The 12,711-nt window shown below is 52.0% G+C and overlaps 1 protein-coding gene across 2 annotated transcripts in view; it reads right to left on the bottom strand.

Annotated features, from left to right (window-relative positions):
• Positions 1–9,682: 9,682 nt before the first annotated feature.
• The window catches only part of TRIM62 (tripartite motif containing 62), a 31,532-nt gene continuing 28,503 nt past the window's right edge, over positions 9,683–12,711 (bottom strand). For both annotated transcript variants that reach the window (XM_049617544.1, XM_049617545.1), the window contains exon 5: positions 9,683–11,982. In XM_049617544.1, coding sequence (XP_049473501.1) covers positions 11,432–11,982 — 551 coding nt within the window. In that variant the 3' untranslated portion in view covers positions 9,683–11,431. The remainder of the gene's footprint in view (positions 11,983–12,711) is intronic.

The raw sequence follows: 12,711 nt of genomic DNA, 5'->3' as shown, positions 1-12,711 counted from the left end.
GGTCTGGAGGAGGCAAGAACAGACTTGGAGGCAAAGACTGAGTAGCCTTGGGCAAGGAGCCAATAGTTCCTTTCCCCCAGAGGTTTACACTTAGAAGGACATGATACTTGGTACACGGTTGTGGACTATTAGGGGAGAGAAGCGATGTTAATAACACCACGTGCTTTACATGCCTTGTCTTATCCAACCTGACAAGCTGCCCGTGATATTCCCCCCCCCCCGGCCCCCCGCTACCAGGTGGAGAAGCTGAGATGCAGAGGTTGGCTTGTCTGAGTTAGTAAGGGGCAGAGGCAGGATTTGAACCCAGGTCTGCATGCTGCCAGGTCTTCATGCTGTTGACGTGTTTCCCCAGAAGAATGGGCCAGCCCAGTAAGACAACACCTAGCGCGCAACAGTCCCTCAACAAATTCTAGCTCTCACTATGTATTAATATTAGATTGGCCCATTTGGCCCCCAGAGTAAGGATAGATAGTATCATTCCCATTTCTGAGACAGGAAAACTGAGTCTAGGGAGGTGAAATGTCTTGCCTCAGATCACCCAGCTGGAAAGTGGCAAGGCCAGGATTCAAACCCGGGCTGACTCCTCTTTTCTCGTGTCTGCTAAGGTGCTTAGGCAGCAGAGGAATCCAGTACTACTGCCTTAGTTTGTTCAGCTGAAGAATGGGAAGGTGTCCTTGGATCTTTAAAAGGCCATCCTATGAAAAGGAGGCCATTCTTGTCTGGGGGACACAGAAGACGGAGCTAGGAACAGTGGGGACACAAGAGGACCCACATAAGGAAAGTCCTCCTGATTATTATTGTCCAGTAGTGGGATGGGCTGTGGCAGAACTAATGAGCTCCCTGCCAACAAACATACCCAGGGATGCCACGGTTTGCGAGACTGCAAGGATCGCACTCTGAGGGTCCTGGCACCGGCAGACCCGGAGGCCAGGGTCTCTGGCCCCAGAGCATGGGGGCTCTGGGTCCTGTTCCGTGGAACTGCCAGCTTGCTGTACCTGTCCTCACTGGGGCTCTTGTAGTAAAGGAGTGGGGCTGAGCAATACAGCTCTGAAACAGCCCCCAGTGCTCCGAGGAGAATTCTCACTCCTGTCTTTCTCTCTATCCTGTGCTTCAGCCTTACCAGCCTTTCAGCCTTCTTTTTGGACTCCCTGCCTCCAGCTTTGCCCTACCACATGCAAATATGACCTCACTTCTCCCCTGCTTCAAACCTTGCTGGGGCTCCTGGGTGGCTCAGTCAGTTAAGCGTGACTTCGGCTCAGGTCATGATCTCACGGTTCATGGGTTCGAACCCCATCAGGATCTGTGCTGACAGCTCGAGAGCCTGGATCCTGCTTTGGATTCTGTGTCTCCCCTTCTCTCTGCTCCTCCCCCACTCATGCTTGCGCGCACGCGCTCTCTCTCTCTCGCTCACTCTCTCTCTCAAATAAACATTAAAAAAATAAAGCGAAACCTTGTCCTGGCTCCACAGTGTCCTCAGATGTCTCACAGAGTGGCATGGCCCAGCCCTGCTTTCCTTTCCAGCGGCATCGCTCTGCCTCCCTGCGTCACATTCAACCCTCAGCTACATAGAGCCTCATTTCTGGCTACCTTGCACATGCTGTTTCCTCTTCCTGGTACACTTTGCCCATCCTGCAGTTCTTCCTCATCCTGCAGATCTCTGCTTCTCCAGCAGCCTCTTCTCTAGCCTTGCCTCTGCCCATGTGCTGTGACTCTTTGATAGAGACCTGGGATGCACCTGTCATTGCTTATCTCAGTGACAGCACCCGGTAGGCACCCTCTGGGGGTTTGTTGGGTGAATGACTGAAAGAGAGAGGGAGAGAGTGGAGAGCACAGTGGGGCTGTTTTGGAGGAAAGTAGAGAAGGAGGGGAGTCCTCTGGCCGGACCATCCCCACCCCACATGTAATGCCACCTTTTCTTTCTTCAGAACTTGCCCAAAGCAATACTTCTTTGGACTGAACTCAGGGAGGGTGGACCCAGTGTGGGCTGACCAAATATGACCTTCCTCACCTGGCCACTCCACCCCCATTCAGTTCTGGGTGTCTTGACTCCAGCTCAAGGGCTCTTTCTGATTCATCAACTTCCCTCCTTGGAAATTAGCCAGTGCTGGGCAGTAGGTGGGGGTAAGCTGGACTTACCAAGCTCTGCCATGAACTTGCTGTGTCACCGTGAGGAACTCACCTTCCTTCTCTGACCTCAGTTTCCCCAACTGTAGCAAGGAAACAGATCCCTACACATATCGTAGGATGGTATGGGAATGGGAAGCTGACAAGGAGCATGGGTTTGGGAGTCACCCAGCCCTGGGTTCAAATCTGAACTCTACTGCTTAATTGGAAAATCATCTTAACTCTCTGGACTTAGTGTTCTTATCTGTAAAATGGGGATAAAAGTAGTACCTCCTCTCAGGCTTGTCATAAGGATTAACTGAGATGACAGCTAATAATAATTATTATACTAATAATGCTTCAAACAAGGCTTGGTGCACAATTAGATTCAATAAATCATAAGGTATGCAGGGACTTGGAGAGAAAATAGAGCATTTGGAAACATGGCTTCGAATTGGGTTATAGAGTTCCAGAGTTGGGAAAATGCCTTAGGAACCACATGGTATGTTGGTGAGGTCACTGAGATCCACCCCCACCCTCACCACCCTCCCCCCGCCTGGAGCAGAGAAGGGTCTTGCCCAAGATCACGCTCAAGTCCACATTATTTGGCTGGAAAATTCCTGGGGCAGAGGGTGAGCCTGGGCTGGGAAGCTAGGTATTTGCTTTAGGAACCAGAAAATGTTCAAGTGGCTGAGCTCCCTCCCCACCACCCCTAGCATGGGCTTGACCCTGTTCCTTGCCCTGTCCCTTGAGTATGGGGGAAAGCTGGCTAAAGAGCTGGCTGAAGTACAAGGGTAAGTAATATTTTTCTTGAATCCCACATGCCACCACTTGAGTCTAGAGGCCTTCCTCTGCCTCAAAGTCCACCTGAGCCCTCCCCACCCCATGATGGGAGGAGCCCAATGTTCAAGAAAGTGGTAGAGGAAAGGAGCGGGGTTCTACTTACTGCACAGGAGGGTAATCCGTGGAGCAGTTGCAGGGGGGCTCTGTGCCCATCAGTGGGGTGTTGGGGCCTCAGCTCAGGAGGGGTGGAGGTAGGCAGGGGGTCAGGGCATTCCCCTTTCTAAAAAGGAGGGGAAGACCAAGGTTAGATCCTGGAGCAGCTGTGGCAACAGGCTCCCTACTCAGAAAGGAGGGCAGGAAAAGCAGGCCTCCAGGGGCTCTGAGATCAGACATCCCTCTTGGTGTTAAACTGATGCGTAGAAGACTTTTTGACAACCTGGAAAAATGAATACGATCTATTATAAAGTGGGGAAAACAGGCTATGGAGCAATAAGAAAGTGTGTTCTGATTCTTGTATATAAACATACTCACATGGGAAAAAAGACTGCAAATGTTATCACCCAAGCACCATCAGTGGTTATCTCTGAACAGTGGCTGATGGATGATTTTTCCTTTTTTGTGTCTTGACTGTATTTTCTAAATTTTCTATAATGAGCACGTAATAAGAAAAAGATTTACTCAGGGTGCCTGGGTGGCTCAGTTGGTTGAGCGTCTGACTTTGGTTCAGATCATGATCTCGTGGTTTGTGGGTTCGAGGCCTGCATTGGGCTCTGTGCTGACAGCCCGGAGCCTGGAGCCTGCTTCGAATTCTCTGTCTCCCTCTCATTCTGCCCCTCCCCCCTCAAAAAATAAATAAACGTTAAAAAAATAAAAATAAAATAAACAATTTACTCAGGAAAGCGACATACTTTAAATGAGCAAGCCTTTGACCAACAATTCCATTTGTAGGAATTTACTCCACAGAACACACAGAAACATGAAGAATGATCATATTTTCAAAAAAGAAAGCTCTAGTTTTGTTTATGCATAAGCAAAAATGCCTGGAAGGACCTGAATCAAACTATTAACAGCTGTTGATTTCTGGGAGCCAGATGAGGGAGTTTTCTGCTTTATAGTCTTTCGTTTATTTGAATTGTTAAACAATGAGGGTAAGTTATTTTGTAATTTTTTAAAAAGGCAAACAATCAAACAACATTCCTGGTCTTTGCTGGCTCTCTCTGGTTCTCCCAGTGTGGAATCTGGCTGGGATGGGGGGCAGGACAGTGGGCTCACCCTGTGGGCTCAGTTTCCATCCAAGCATCTTTAGGGAGGAGATTTCTCTGGTCTCTAAGATTGCCCCCCAACTGGGAGCTGGGGTGCTTCAAGATCCAGCTTTGGCACTAGCCAGTTCCAGCCAGCAACCATTTCTTGAGCCTGTCTCTGCACCCAGTGGGCAGAGCTGGGGTATGTGATCCCTGCCTCAAGATGTTCGTGATGGTGGGAGATTGAGTTCTTCTAGGTCTGAAAGCCTGGGATAGCTGCACCTTGGGTGGATGAAGGACGAATACGATTTCCACAGGAGGAAAAAAGGAGGGAAAGGGCATTCCAGGCAGGGGAATGAGTATGACAGAAGCAGAGGTGTTAAGGACCAAAGCATGCTTAACATGCTCCATTTGGGATCCTAATGTTCTGAGTGCTCTCCTTCCACCATTATATGCAGTCTTTCTCTCTTCCACAGGCAGCCCCTGGAAATGGAAAAGCCATGCCATGGCCAGCACCCTGTGTAGGGGTGTTGGGGACAGGGAGTGATGCCTGAAGCCTGGGCCAAAAGCAGCGCTTGCATTGGCCAGGTACACGGGGGCCACTGCCACTGCTAGCCAGCTCTGTGCCCATCCAGTAACAGCTGCTCTCGTGCTGTCCGAATAGAGTCATTTTCAAAAAGCCCCCTCTTTCTTTCTACTGTCCCTGTAAACTTTTGCCTACCTGCTTGGTGTGGTCCCTGAAATCCCACCTCTGGCTACTCTTTCAGGAGTGGCTCTATTATGAATGCACAGAGGATGGGAAGGGGGCAGCATCTCGAACCATAAGCCAGTTATCCTGAGAAGCACAGGAGGGTGTGTTTTGATGGAGGAAGGAGTGTGACAGAGGAAGAGGGAGGGTGAAGGGGTGGGCAATGTGGGGCAATTTCCCCGAGACAGCCTCAAGCTAGAACCTTAGAACTCGAGTTTGCCCCATCACCCAGGGCTACCCATCCCTTTTGTGGAACCAATGAAGAATGAACACTCTTAAGGTGGAGATGAAGGGGACTGTCCAGGGTCACTGGAGAGTCAGGGATGGAGCCAGAGTCCACTCCTGGTTTAGCAAGGCTCTCCCAGGTCTCGACCCTGCATTCCACACCTGTGAGATGCACACATGTCCAGCCAGCTCTGCTTTTTCTGGGACTTCCTGGAGCCCTTATCTGCATCTCCCTTCTCCCAGTGGCAAGAACATTGCTGCTGGGCCCCAGGACCTCATTCCTGGTTTGTAGATCTGGCAGTTTGGTGAGGGAGGGGCTTCTGCCTGGGGTTTGTGGTAGACAGAGGAAGCAGGCCCAGCGGCTCAGCCTACAGGGTGTGAGGGGGCAAAAGCCCCTTCCCTAGGAAAAAAAATTCCAAAACCTTTAAATCACCGAAGTCCCAGGGCTAACTCTCGTGCCATGGAATCAGGGGACCCCCTTGGGCTATCGCCCCTGATGTCCTCACTTACTTGGAACTCCCTGTGGGTCCAGCAGCTGCCCAGGTGACTTTGTTCCTACTGTGGCTGATTCTGGCTCCAGACTGTGTTGCCAGCAAAGGAGGTCCCAGGTGTAGACAGGCACCAACTGGCTTTGCCCTGGAGAAGAGGATTAGGGTCCAGGCTAACTGTCCCTTGTTCTTGGGGTAAAGGACAGAGAAAGGCACTCCGCTCCTGGTGCCCAGGGCTGTGGGGGCCATGGCCACTCCCTTTTTCCTTCTGCTCAGGCTCCAGGTTCCCCAGGGGTGGGAGGAGGCACCAGAATCCACTGAAGGGAGATTGAAGGTTATGTGGAAAGAGCGCATGGCGGGGAGGCAGGAGGCCTGAGCCAGGCCTGGCTATGGCCCACAGGCTGGTGTCTTCTCATTTGGGTCATAGTTTTCTTCTTTGTAAAGTTGATGTCAGTGGTCTCTCAGCAGCCATCCTGTGATGCTTACTGACATGTTCAGTTGGGTTGTCTCCATCGCAGAGAGGACTTCCCAACCCTGTGACCCCTTTGTGTTCTCCTCCTCTCTGAGGGGTGCAGGTGCTGACTGAGGGTACCCCTCCACCCCTGCTGACCTTAGACATGAGATCCTTCTCTGAGCACCTCCCTCTTCAGCCCTGCTCCAGCCCCCTTCCAGCTGGTCCTCTGTGCTCCTTTTCCTTGCCTAGGCGGGGCCTTCTCAGCTGGCTGCTCTTCCTCTCCTGTGTACTGATTGGGAACCAGGACATCAGGTCTTGGCTCTGCCATGTGCTATATGCCTTTGAGCTAGGAATCAACCCTCTCTGGGCCTCAGGATCCCCCAGGCCCCATTGGCATTCAGGATTGATCACACTCAGGACCACAGTTTTGGGGAACTCAACAGGAATTGGGCTTTGTGCCCCTGGATCCAGCCTCTTGAAAGGTCCCCCTTGTCATGACATCAAAGTAGGAAGCCCCTAGGCCTCTGGTCCAAAGTGGCAGTCCTTCCCATACTTCATCTAATTCCCGGGGTGAGTGGGGGGCATTCTGAAATAGTCAGAAATATAATAGAACTGTCAAATTTGTGAAAGAAGATAAAAGACTTTTATTCTGTACCCAGTGTAAAACAAAAACAAACATACTGTCATTTCATCCAGATAAAAGGAAAAACAAAGGAAAATGAACACATTTCAAAATAAAAGTATCCTTTCCTGCTATTGTTTTTTGGAGGCTATGCTTCCTTACTGCATCTCTCTTTCTTTCTTTCTATATCTGTTTCTACTCTGTTTCCCATCACCCTTTCTTCAAGGGTGGGTCAGGATTCCCAGGGAGACAGAGTAGAATCGTGGGTGTCCCAGAGGAAGGAGAAATAACCACTCCCGGGTGGGCAATAATGATGATTCAGCACCTTGGCCAGCACCCACTACTCCCCTCCTTCCCACCCCCCAACCAACCCCACTCCTCTCCAAGCCCCCTTCATTTAAGCCTGTGACATGGCCCTTTGCAGCTAACCTCCTGGTGAAGTGTTTGGGGATGGTGAACATCCCCAGGACCCAGGCAGGATGAGAGGAAGCCAGGAATGCTGCCCAGGTGTGAGCTGTCAGCCTCCGGGGACAACCTCTCTGGCTGAGCTCTGTGCTGCCAAGAGACGTCATCTCTGTTGTTTTCTGTTCCTGCTGGCACCCCAGAGAGAAAGACCCAGAGCGAATGGCCTTGTTAGGTTCTGACTAGGACAAACCCTGCATTAGGCTTACAGAACCCTGGCCAATCAGAGCCAGAACCTTGGCAATCAATTAACTAGATTCCTAGTCCCTCCCCAATAGAGATGGGGAAACTGAGGCCCAAGGAGAGAGAGAAGGACCTGCTTAGGGTCACATAGTGCCTTCTTGAGTCTACCCCTGACCCTGAGAGACACATGAGGCTTGGTTTGAAGTTGAGGCTTGACTCACAATTGCACAAATGCACAATGGAATGGAGCCAGGGTTAAAGTCCCGCTTTGAACCCCAAGGGAGATCACAGTTTTGGTGTCCCCTGCCTGTCACTGAAGTGGTCCTCAAAGTTGAGAAGCATTTCCCAGGAGGTCCAGAGAAGAGTTTGGCTTTAGCTTTGGATGGGCCTGGGTCTGTTCCAGCTCTGTTGAGTACTGGCTGTGGATCCCCTGGGAGGTAATGTTTCTCCACCAAACACTCAGATAATGATACCAACCTCATGGGCTTGTCTTGATATTAGATAAGTACCAGCACTTTGCCTGGGATCCAGATAGGGATACTGTCCTCCTATCAGTTCTCTCCTGCTCTGGGTAAGACCTTTGTTGATCCCTCCTCCCTCCCCAATGCTGAGATGCCTTTGCCTCCCCTCTTTGCTTGCCTGTGTTAAATGGGGGATTCCGGGTATCATTCAGCCTGACAACTCCAGATTCCTTCATTCATGAATTCTTTGGACCCTGAGAGACACATGAGCCTTGTCTTGCAGTTGAGGCTTGACTCACAATTGCACAAATGCACAATGGTATGGAGCCAGGGAGATGCACTGATTTCCCAGAGTCCCAAGTTAGGTGTGCAAATTAGCTCCCTACAGTTACTCCCAGACACTAGGAAATGGAGAGTAAATACCGGGAAGTGGCCACCACTTCTTGGACCTTGTGCCAAGGCTGAGTAGGGGAAGGGTAAGAAGGACTGTGGAGGGGGTACTGCCTCCCCAGAAGACAGATGCACTGAGCAAAGATGGAGGGACATGGCTTTGGGGCAGCCAGTGGGGCAGGCGGGTTGGGGATACTTTAGTCTCAAAATCACCTCCCCCCAAGCTGGGTGCTCTCCATCAGCCGATCAGAGACCTTTCCTTCTGCTCCTGCCAATCCCCCCAATCCTTGTTCATGCCCCTTTTTCTAGAACTCCAAGCAATTCAACAACTGGGGTGGTTCCTTCTCCTCTCTCTCCAGCTCCAGGTATAGGCGAAGATCCATCTGGAGCCTCAGGGAGCATCCAGTGTAACCCCCTTCATCTGCAGGGGACAAGACTGAGGAAAGGGCCTTCAGGGTACAAAATGAGTCAGCACAGAACTAAGACTAGGCTCAGGACTCCTGTTTCTCAGCTGTGGGGGGCCCAGGGCTTTGCCACTTAGAGTGTACACAGCTCATCTGTCCATATGCAGGGCCCTGCCTGACTCCTGGTCAGACTCCTTCCCCATGAGTCAGAGGTAGGATGGACCTCCCTGTACACAGCAGACCTGGGGACATTTCTGGCTTAGGTAGTCCCACACTCCACACAAGGCATAAGGAGGAAGATAGACTCCTTAAGGTCAGGTGTCTTAGGGCACTGACTCCTGGAGACAGGTAGAGTGGGAGGCAGGACCTCCCTAAGTGCACTGCATTTAGCAGCTTACCAATAAATCATATGAGATGGGTGTTATTACCCTCATTTTCTCTGTGGAAAAACTGAGGCCTAGAGAGGCTAAGCCATTTCTCTAAAGTCACACAGCAATGGAGCTCGGATTCAAGGCCAGGCACTCTTATAGAATTCAAGAGACCATGGCACGGTCTCAAGAGCTCCCCTCTGCTCTCAAGGCTGCCATGACCCCCTCCTCCAGGCAGACTGCCAGTCTTCCCTGACAAGTAAGTTGTGATGTGAGTGCTGGCTTTAGAACTCCGTTCTTTTTTTTTTTTTTTTAATTTTTTTACGTTTTTATTTATTTTTGAGACACAGAGAGACAGAGCATGAATAGGGGAGGGTCAGAGAGAGAGGGAGACACAGACTGTAAAGCAGGCTCCAGGCTCCGAGCTGTCAGCACAGAGCCCGACGCGGGGCTCGAACTCACGGACAGTGAGATCGTGACCTGAGCCGAAGTTGGATGCTTAACCGACTGAGCCACCCAGGCGCCCCTAGAACTCCGTTCTAATCCAAGTTCCACTGCTTCCCAGCATGGACTTGGGACTGTGGGCAAGTCATGTCTTCTCTCTGAACCTCATTTTCCACCTCTGTAAAGTGGGCATAATATTACATACCCAGTAGGTTTGCTTTGTGGATTAGCCATGTTAATACATGAATACCACCTGGGACAGAAAAGGCAGGCCTTTGTCAAAATGAATAGAACTGACCACTGACATTCTGTAACTTTAATTTAATACAAATTCATCATAACTCACAAAATGGGAAACATTTAAAATAAAAATACTGCTGGGGGGTGGCCCAGCTTCTGGTAGATGAAGGGGTGAGGTGAGAATGAGGATTCCTCCTGCCCACAGGGGACCCCAATGGGCAGCAGTTGTGAGGTGGGAGCCCCCCAAGTTCAGCTAGTCTGGCTCCTTTGGGATGAGGGTGGTCAGGGACCCCACAAGCTCAGAATCTAGGCTCCAGGACTAGAGAGCGAAGTGAAGGCTTGAGACATTCGGCCAGTGCTGCGGATAGATCCACCTCTTGGGCTCCTGCCCTCGGGCAGGGACAGGGCCACGGAGCAGGACACGTGGAGGCTCTGCTGCTTCAAAGCCAAGGCCTGGAGGTGAACTCCAGTGACAAAAACTGTGGATGGGCTTGTTCAACACCTAAACATCCTTCCGGGCCTTTTTGCATGGCTGCAGTGAGAAGAAAGAAAACTACGTTTCCCAGGCACCCTTGCCGCCAAAGTTCTGGATCTGATTTATGTTTCCCCAACAGTATCCCTCACAGAGATTTGGATTTGAGAACTAAACTGAGTGGGACAGAGGCAAGCCTCAGGACACCAATTTGCCGGCCCGGCCAGCAGTGGAGGGAACACAGTTCTGCGGTCAGCAGCTTCCTGATGCAGTGGCTTCCTGCAGGTGGGAGCTGCAAGTTGTTCCTGGAAATTCAGCAAGGAGTCTGCTCCTCCAGCCCTTCCAATGATTTTGCAAATCAGGGATGTGATAATAAATGCTGTCAAATTAAACTAGCTAAAGCAGCTCTTGTTTTCTGCAACAGGATCCTAACTGAGACAGACGCCAAGCCTGATGGGAAGTCCCAGCCAACAGCCTGTCCCAGTGCTCGCCTGAGACAAGTGTTCCCCTCAGCCTCCCCGCACCCTAAGCCTGGTCACAGAGGCCGGTTTGGACCCTTATTTAAGCCTCTGGAGACCTCCATCACCCAGTGATGCGTGTCCTGCAGCTGCTTTTAGGCTACCGGGCTCTGCATCAGCCTTGCGTGCCATCATCCTGATTTTAGACCCGCGGGCTGGAAGTTGGTGGCACAGCGACTGTAACATGTGGGTTCAGTGACCGGGTGCCTCCCACAGGCCACAGCATCATCTCTACCTGCAGGTCAGTGGGAGAAACAGGAACCATAAAGCTCTTGGTCCAGAGGTAGAAGGAGAGGTGGTTCTCGGGAACCCTAGGACCAGCTACAGCCTGTGTCCACTGTGGGCTGGGATCAAGGGTCAAATGGCCCACGGTGGGGTGCCGGGCAAGTCTTAGACCTGGAAGCATAAGTGGGTTTCATGTATCTTTCAGGCTGCCAACTGCTGGCAACACTCTTGACACATCCTGAGGTCAGGGCATGTGGGCAGGAGGGAGACAGGGAGAAGCTCCCCCTCCCCGCCGCCCAGAGGATGGGGATGAGGGCTGGGCAGGGGCCGCCCTGAGGAGAAGCCATGTCACATCCTGGGACCAAAGCTGCCTCCCCATCAAGGTCAGAACTACAGGACACCAATGCTGATGGCATTTAAGAATCATGGAGCATGACCACCAATATAGAAGGGAAATGGAGGCTGAAGGGTAAACACCCAGCCCGAGGCCTCACGGGGTGTGGGGGCTACACTGGACCGGAGTCCTGGCCTCTGTCCCCTGGGCAGAGCTCTTGCTGGTGGCCGTGGCCCAGGTGGCCCCTGTGGGCTCCCTGCGCCGTCCTAGATGCGGACCGTGTTGATCCTCAACGGCTGCACGTTCTTGCCGTTGGCGTGGCTCTGCCCCGGGCTGAAGTAGGAGCAGAGCTTGCCCGGGAACTTCTCGCGGAATGTGTAGAGCCAGGACATGTCGTCGGCGTTGTAGAAGATGAGCAGGCCTTGGTCGTAGTCCAGGAACACGCCCACCTTGTCGAGCTTGTCGCGGACGTTGAGCCGCGTCCAGGGCTCGGTGCAGGCACTGTACTGGTTGCCATCATGCATGACAATGCAGTAGAAGCCGCGGCTGGGCTGGATCTGGATGCTGCCCTTGCGGCTGGCCGCCTCGTGGGCCAGCCCGATCACCCACTGGGTCTTCTCCGCCACCACCACCTCCCAGTAGTGGACGCCGCTGCTGAAGGCCTCGGAGCCCAGCACCGACACCTCCACGTCGAAGCGCTTTGGCGAGTCCTGCAGCGGCTGTGGGTGCAGGTTGCCATAGGCCACGATGGTGCAGTCGTCGGACAGGATCAGGCGCTGGTGGGCAGTGCCCGGGTCCAGGGTCAGGGCGGCGGGCACTGCAGGGGGCGGAGGAGGGAGGAAAGATAAGTGGGGAGAAGGTTGGGGATCCACTCTGTGGTGTCTCCCCGAGGGCCAGGTTCTGGTTGGTGCCCAGGAGGCTGTGTGATGCTGAACACATGTGATGCCTGCCCTCTCTGGTCCTCAGCTTCCTCCTCTGTAAAATGGAAGGGCGATAGCTGAAGTCCTTCCAGATTTAAGCCTGGCTGCAGGGGAGCAGAAGCTGTGGCTGCTTGTTCGTTGCCAATGCCTGGGGCAAGGACATAGTGGGCACCCCACAAAAGTTTGCTGAGTAAACCATAATGAAATCCAGAATTAGGGAACTTCAGAACTGAGAGAGCTTAAAGATTATCCCAGGTGCTGGTAATCACCCTGGGACTGGGGGATAAGGAAATCTGTGGGGTGGGGTGTGGGTTTTCTCAGTAGGTGGGATCCATGCATCTAAATGCCCTGAATGAGGGGCGCCTGGGTGACTCAAGTTGGTTAAGCATCCGACTCTGGCTCAGGTCAGGATCTCACAGCTCGTGAGTTTGAGCCCCGGGTCGGGCTCTGTGCTGACAGCTCAGAGCCTGGAGCCTGCTTTGGATTCTGTCTCCCTCTCTCTCTGCCCCTCCCCAGCTTGCATTGTCTCTCTCTCAAAAATAAACATCAAAAAAATTAAAATTAAAAATAAAAAAACATTAAAAAAATAAACATTAAAAAAATTAAAAAAAATTTTTAAATGCCCT

The sequence above is a fragment of the Panthera uncia genome (genome assembly GCF_023721935.1).
Source record: "Panthera uncia isolate 11264 chromosome C1 unlocalized genomic scaffold, Puncia_PCG_1.0 HiC_scaffold_4, whole genome shotgun sequence".
Taxonomy (NCBI): Eukaryota; Metazoa; Chordata; class Mammalia; order Carnivora; family Felidae; genus Panthera; species Panthera uncia.
This window is presented reverse-complemented; position numbering and strand designations above follow the sequence as displayed.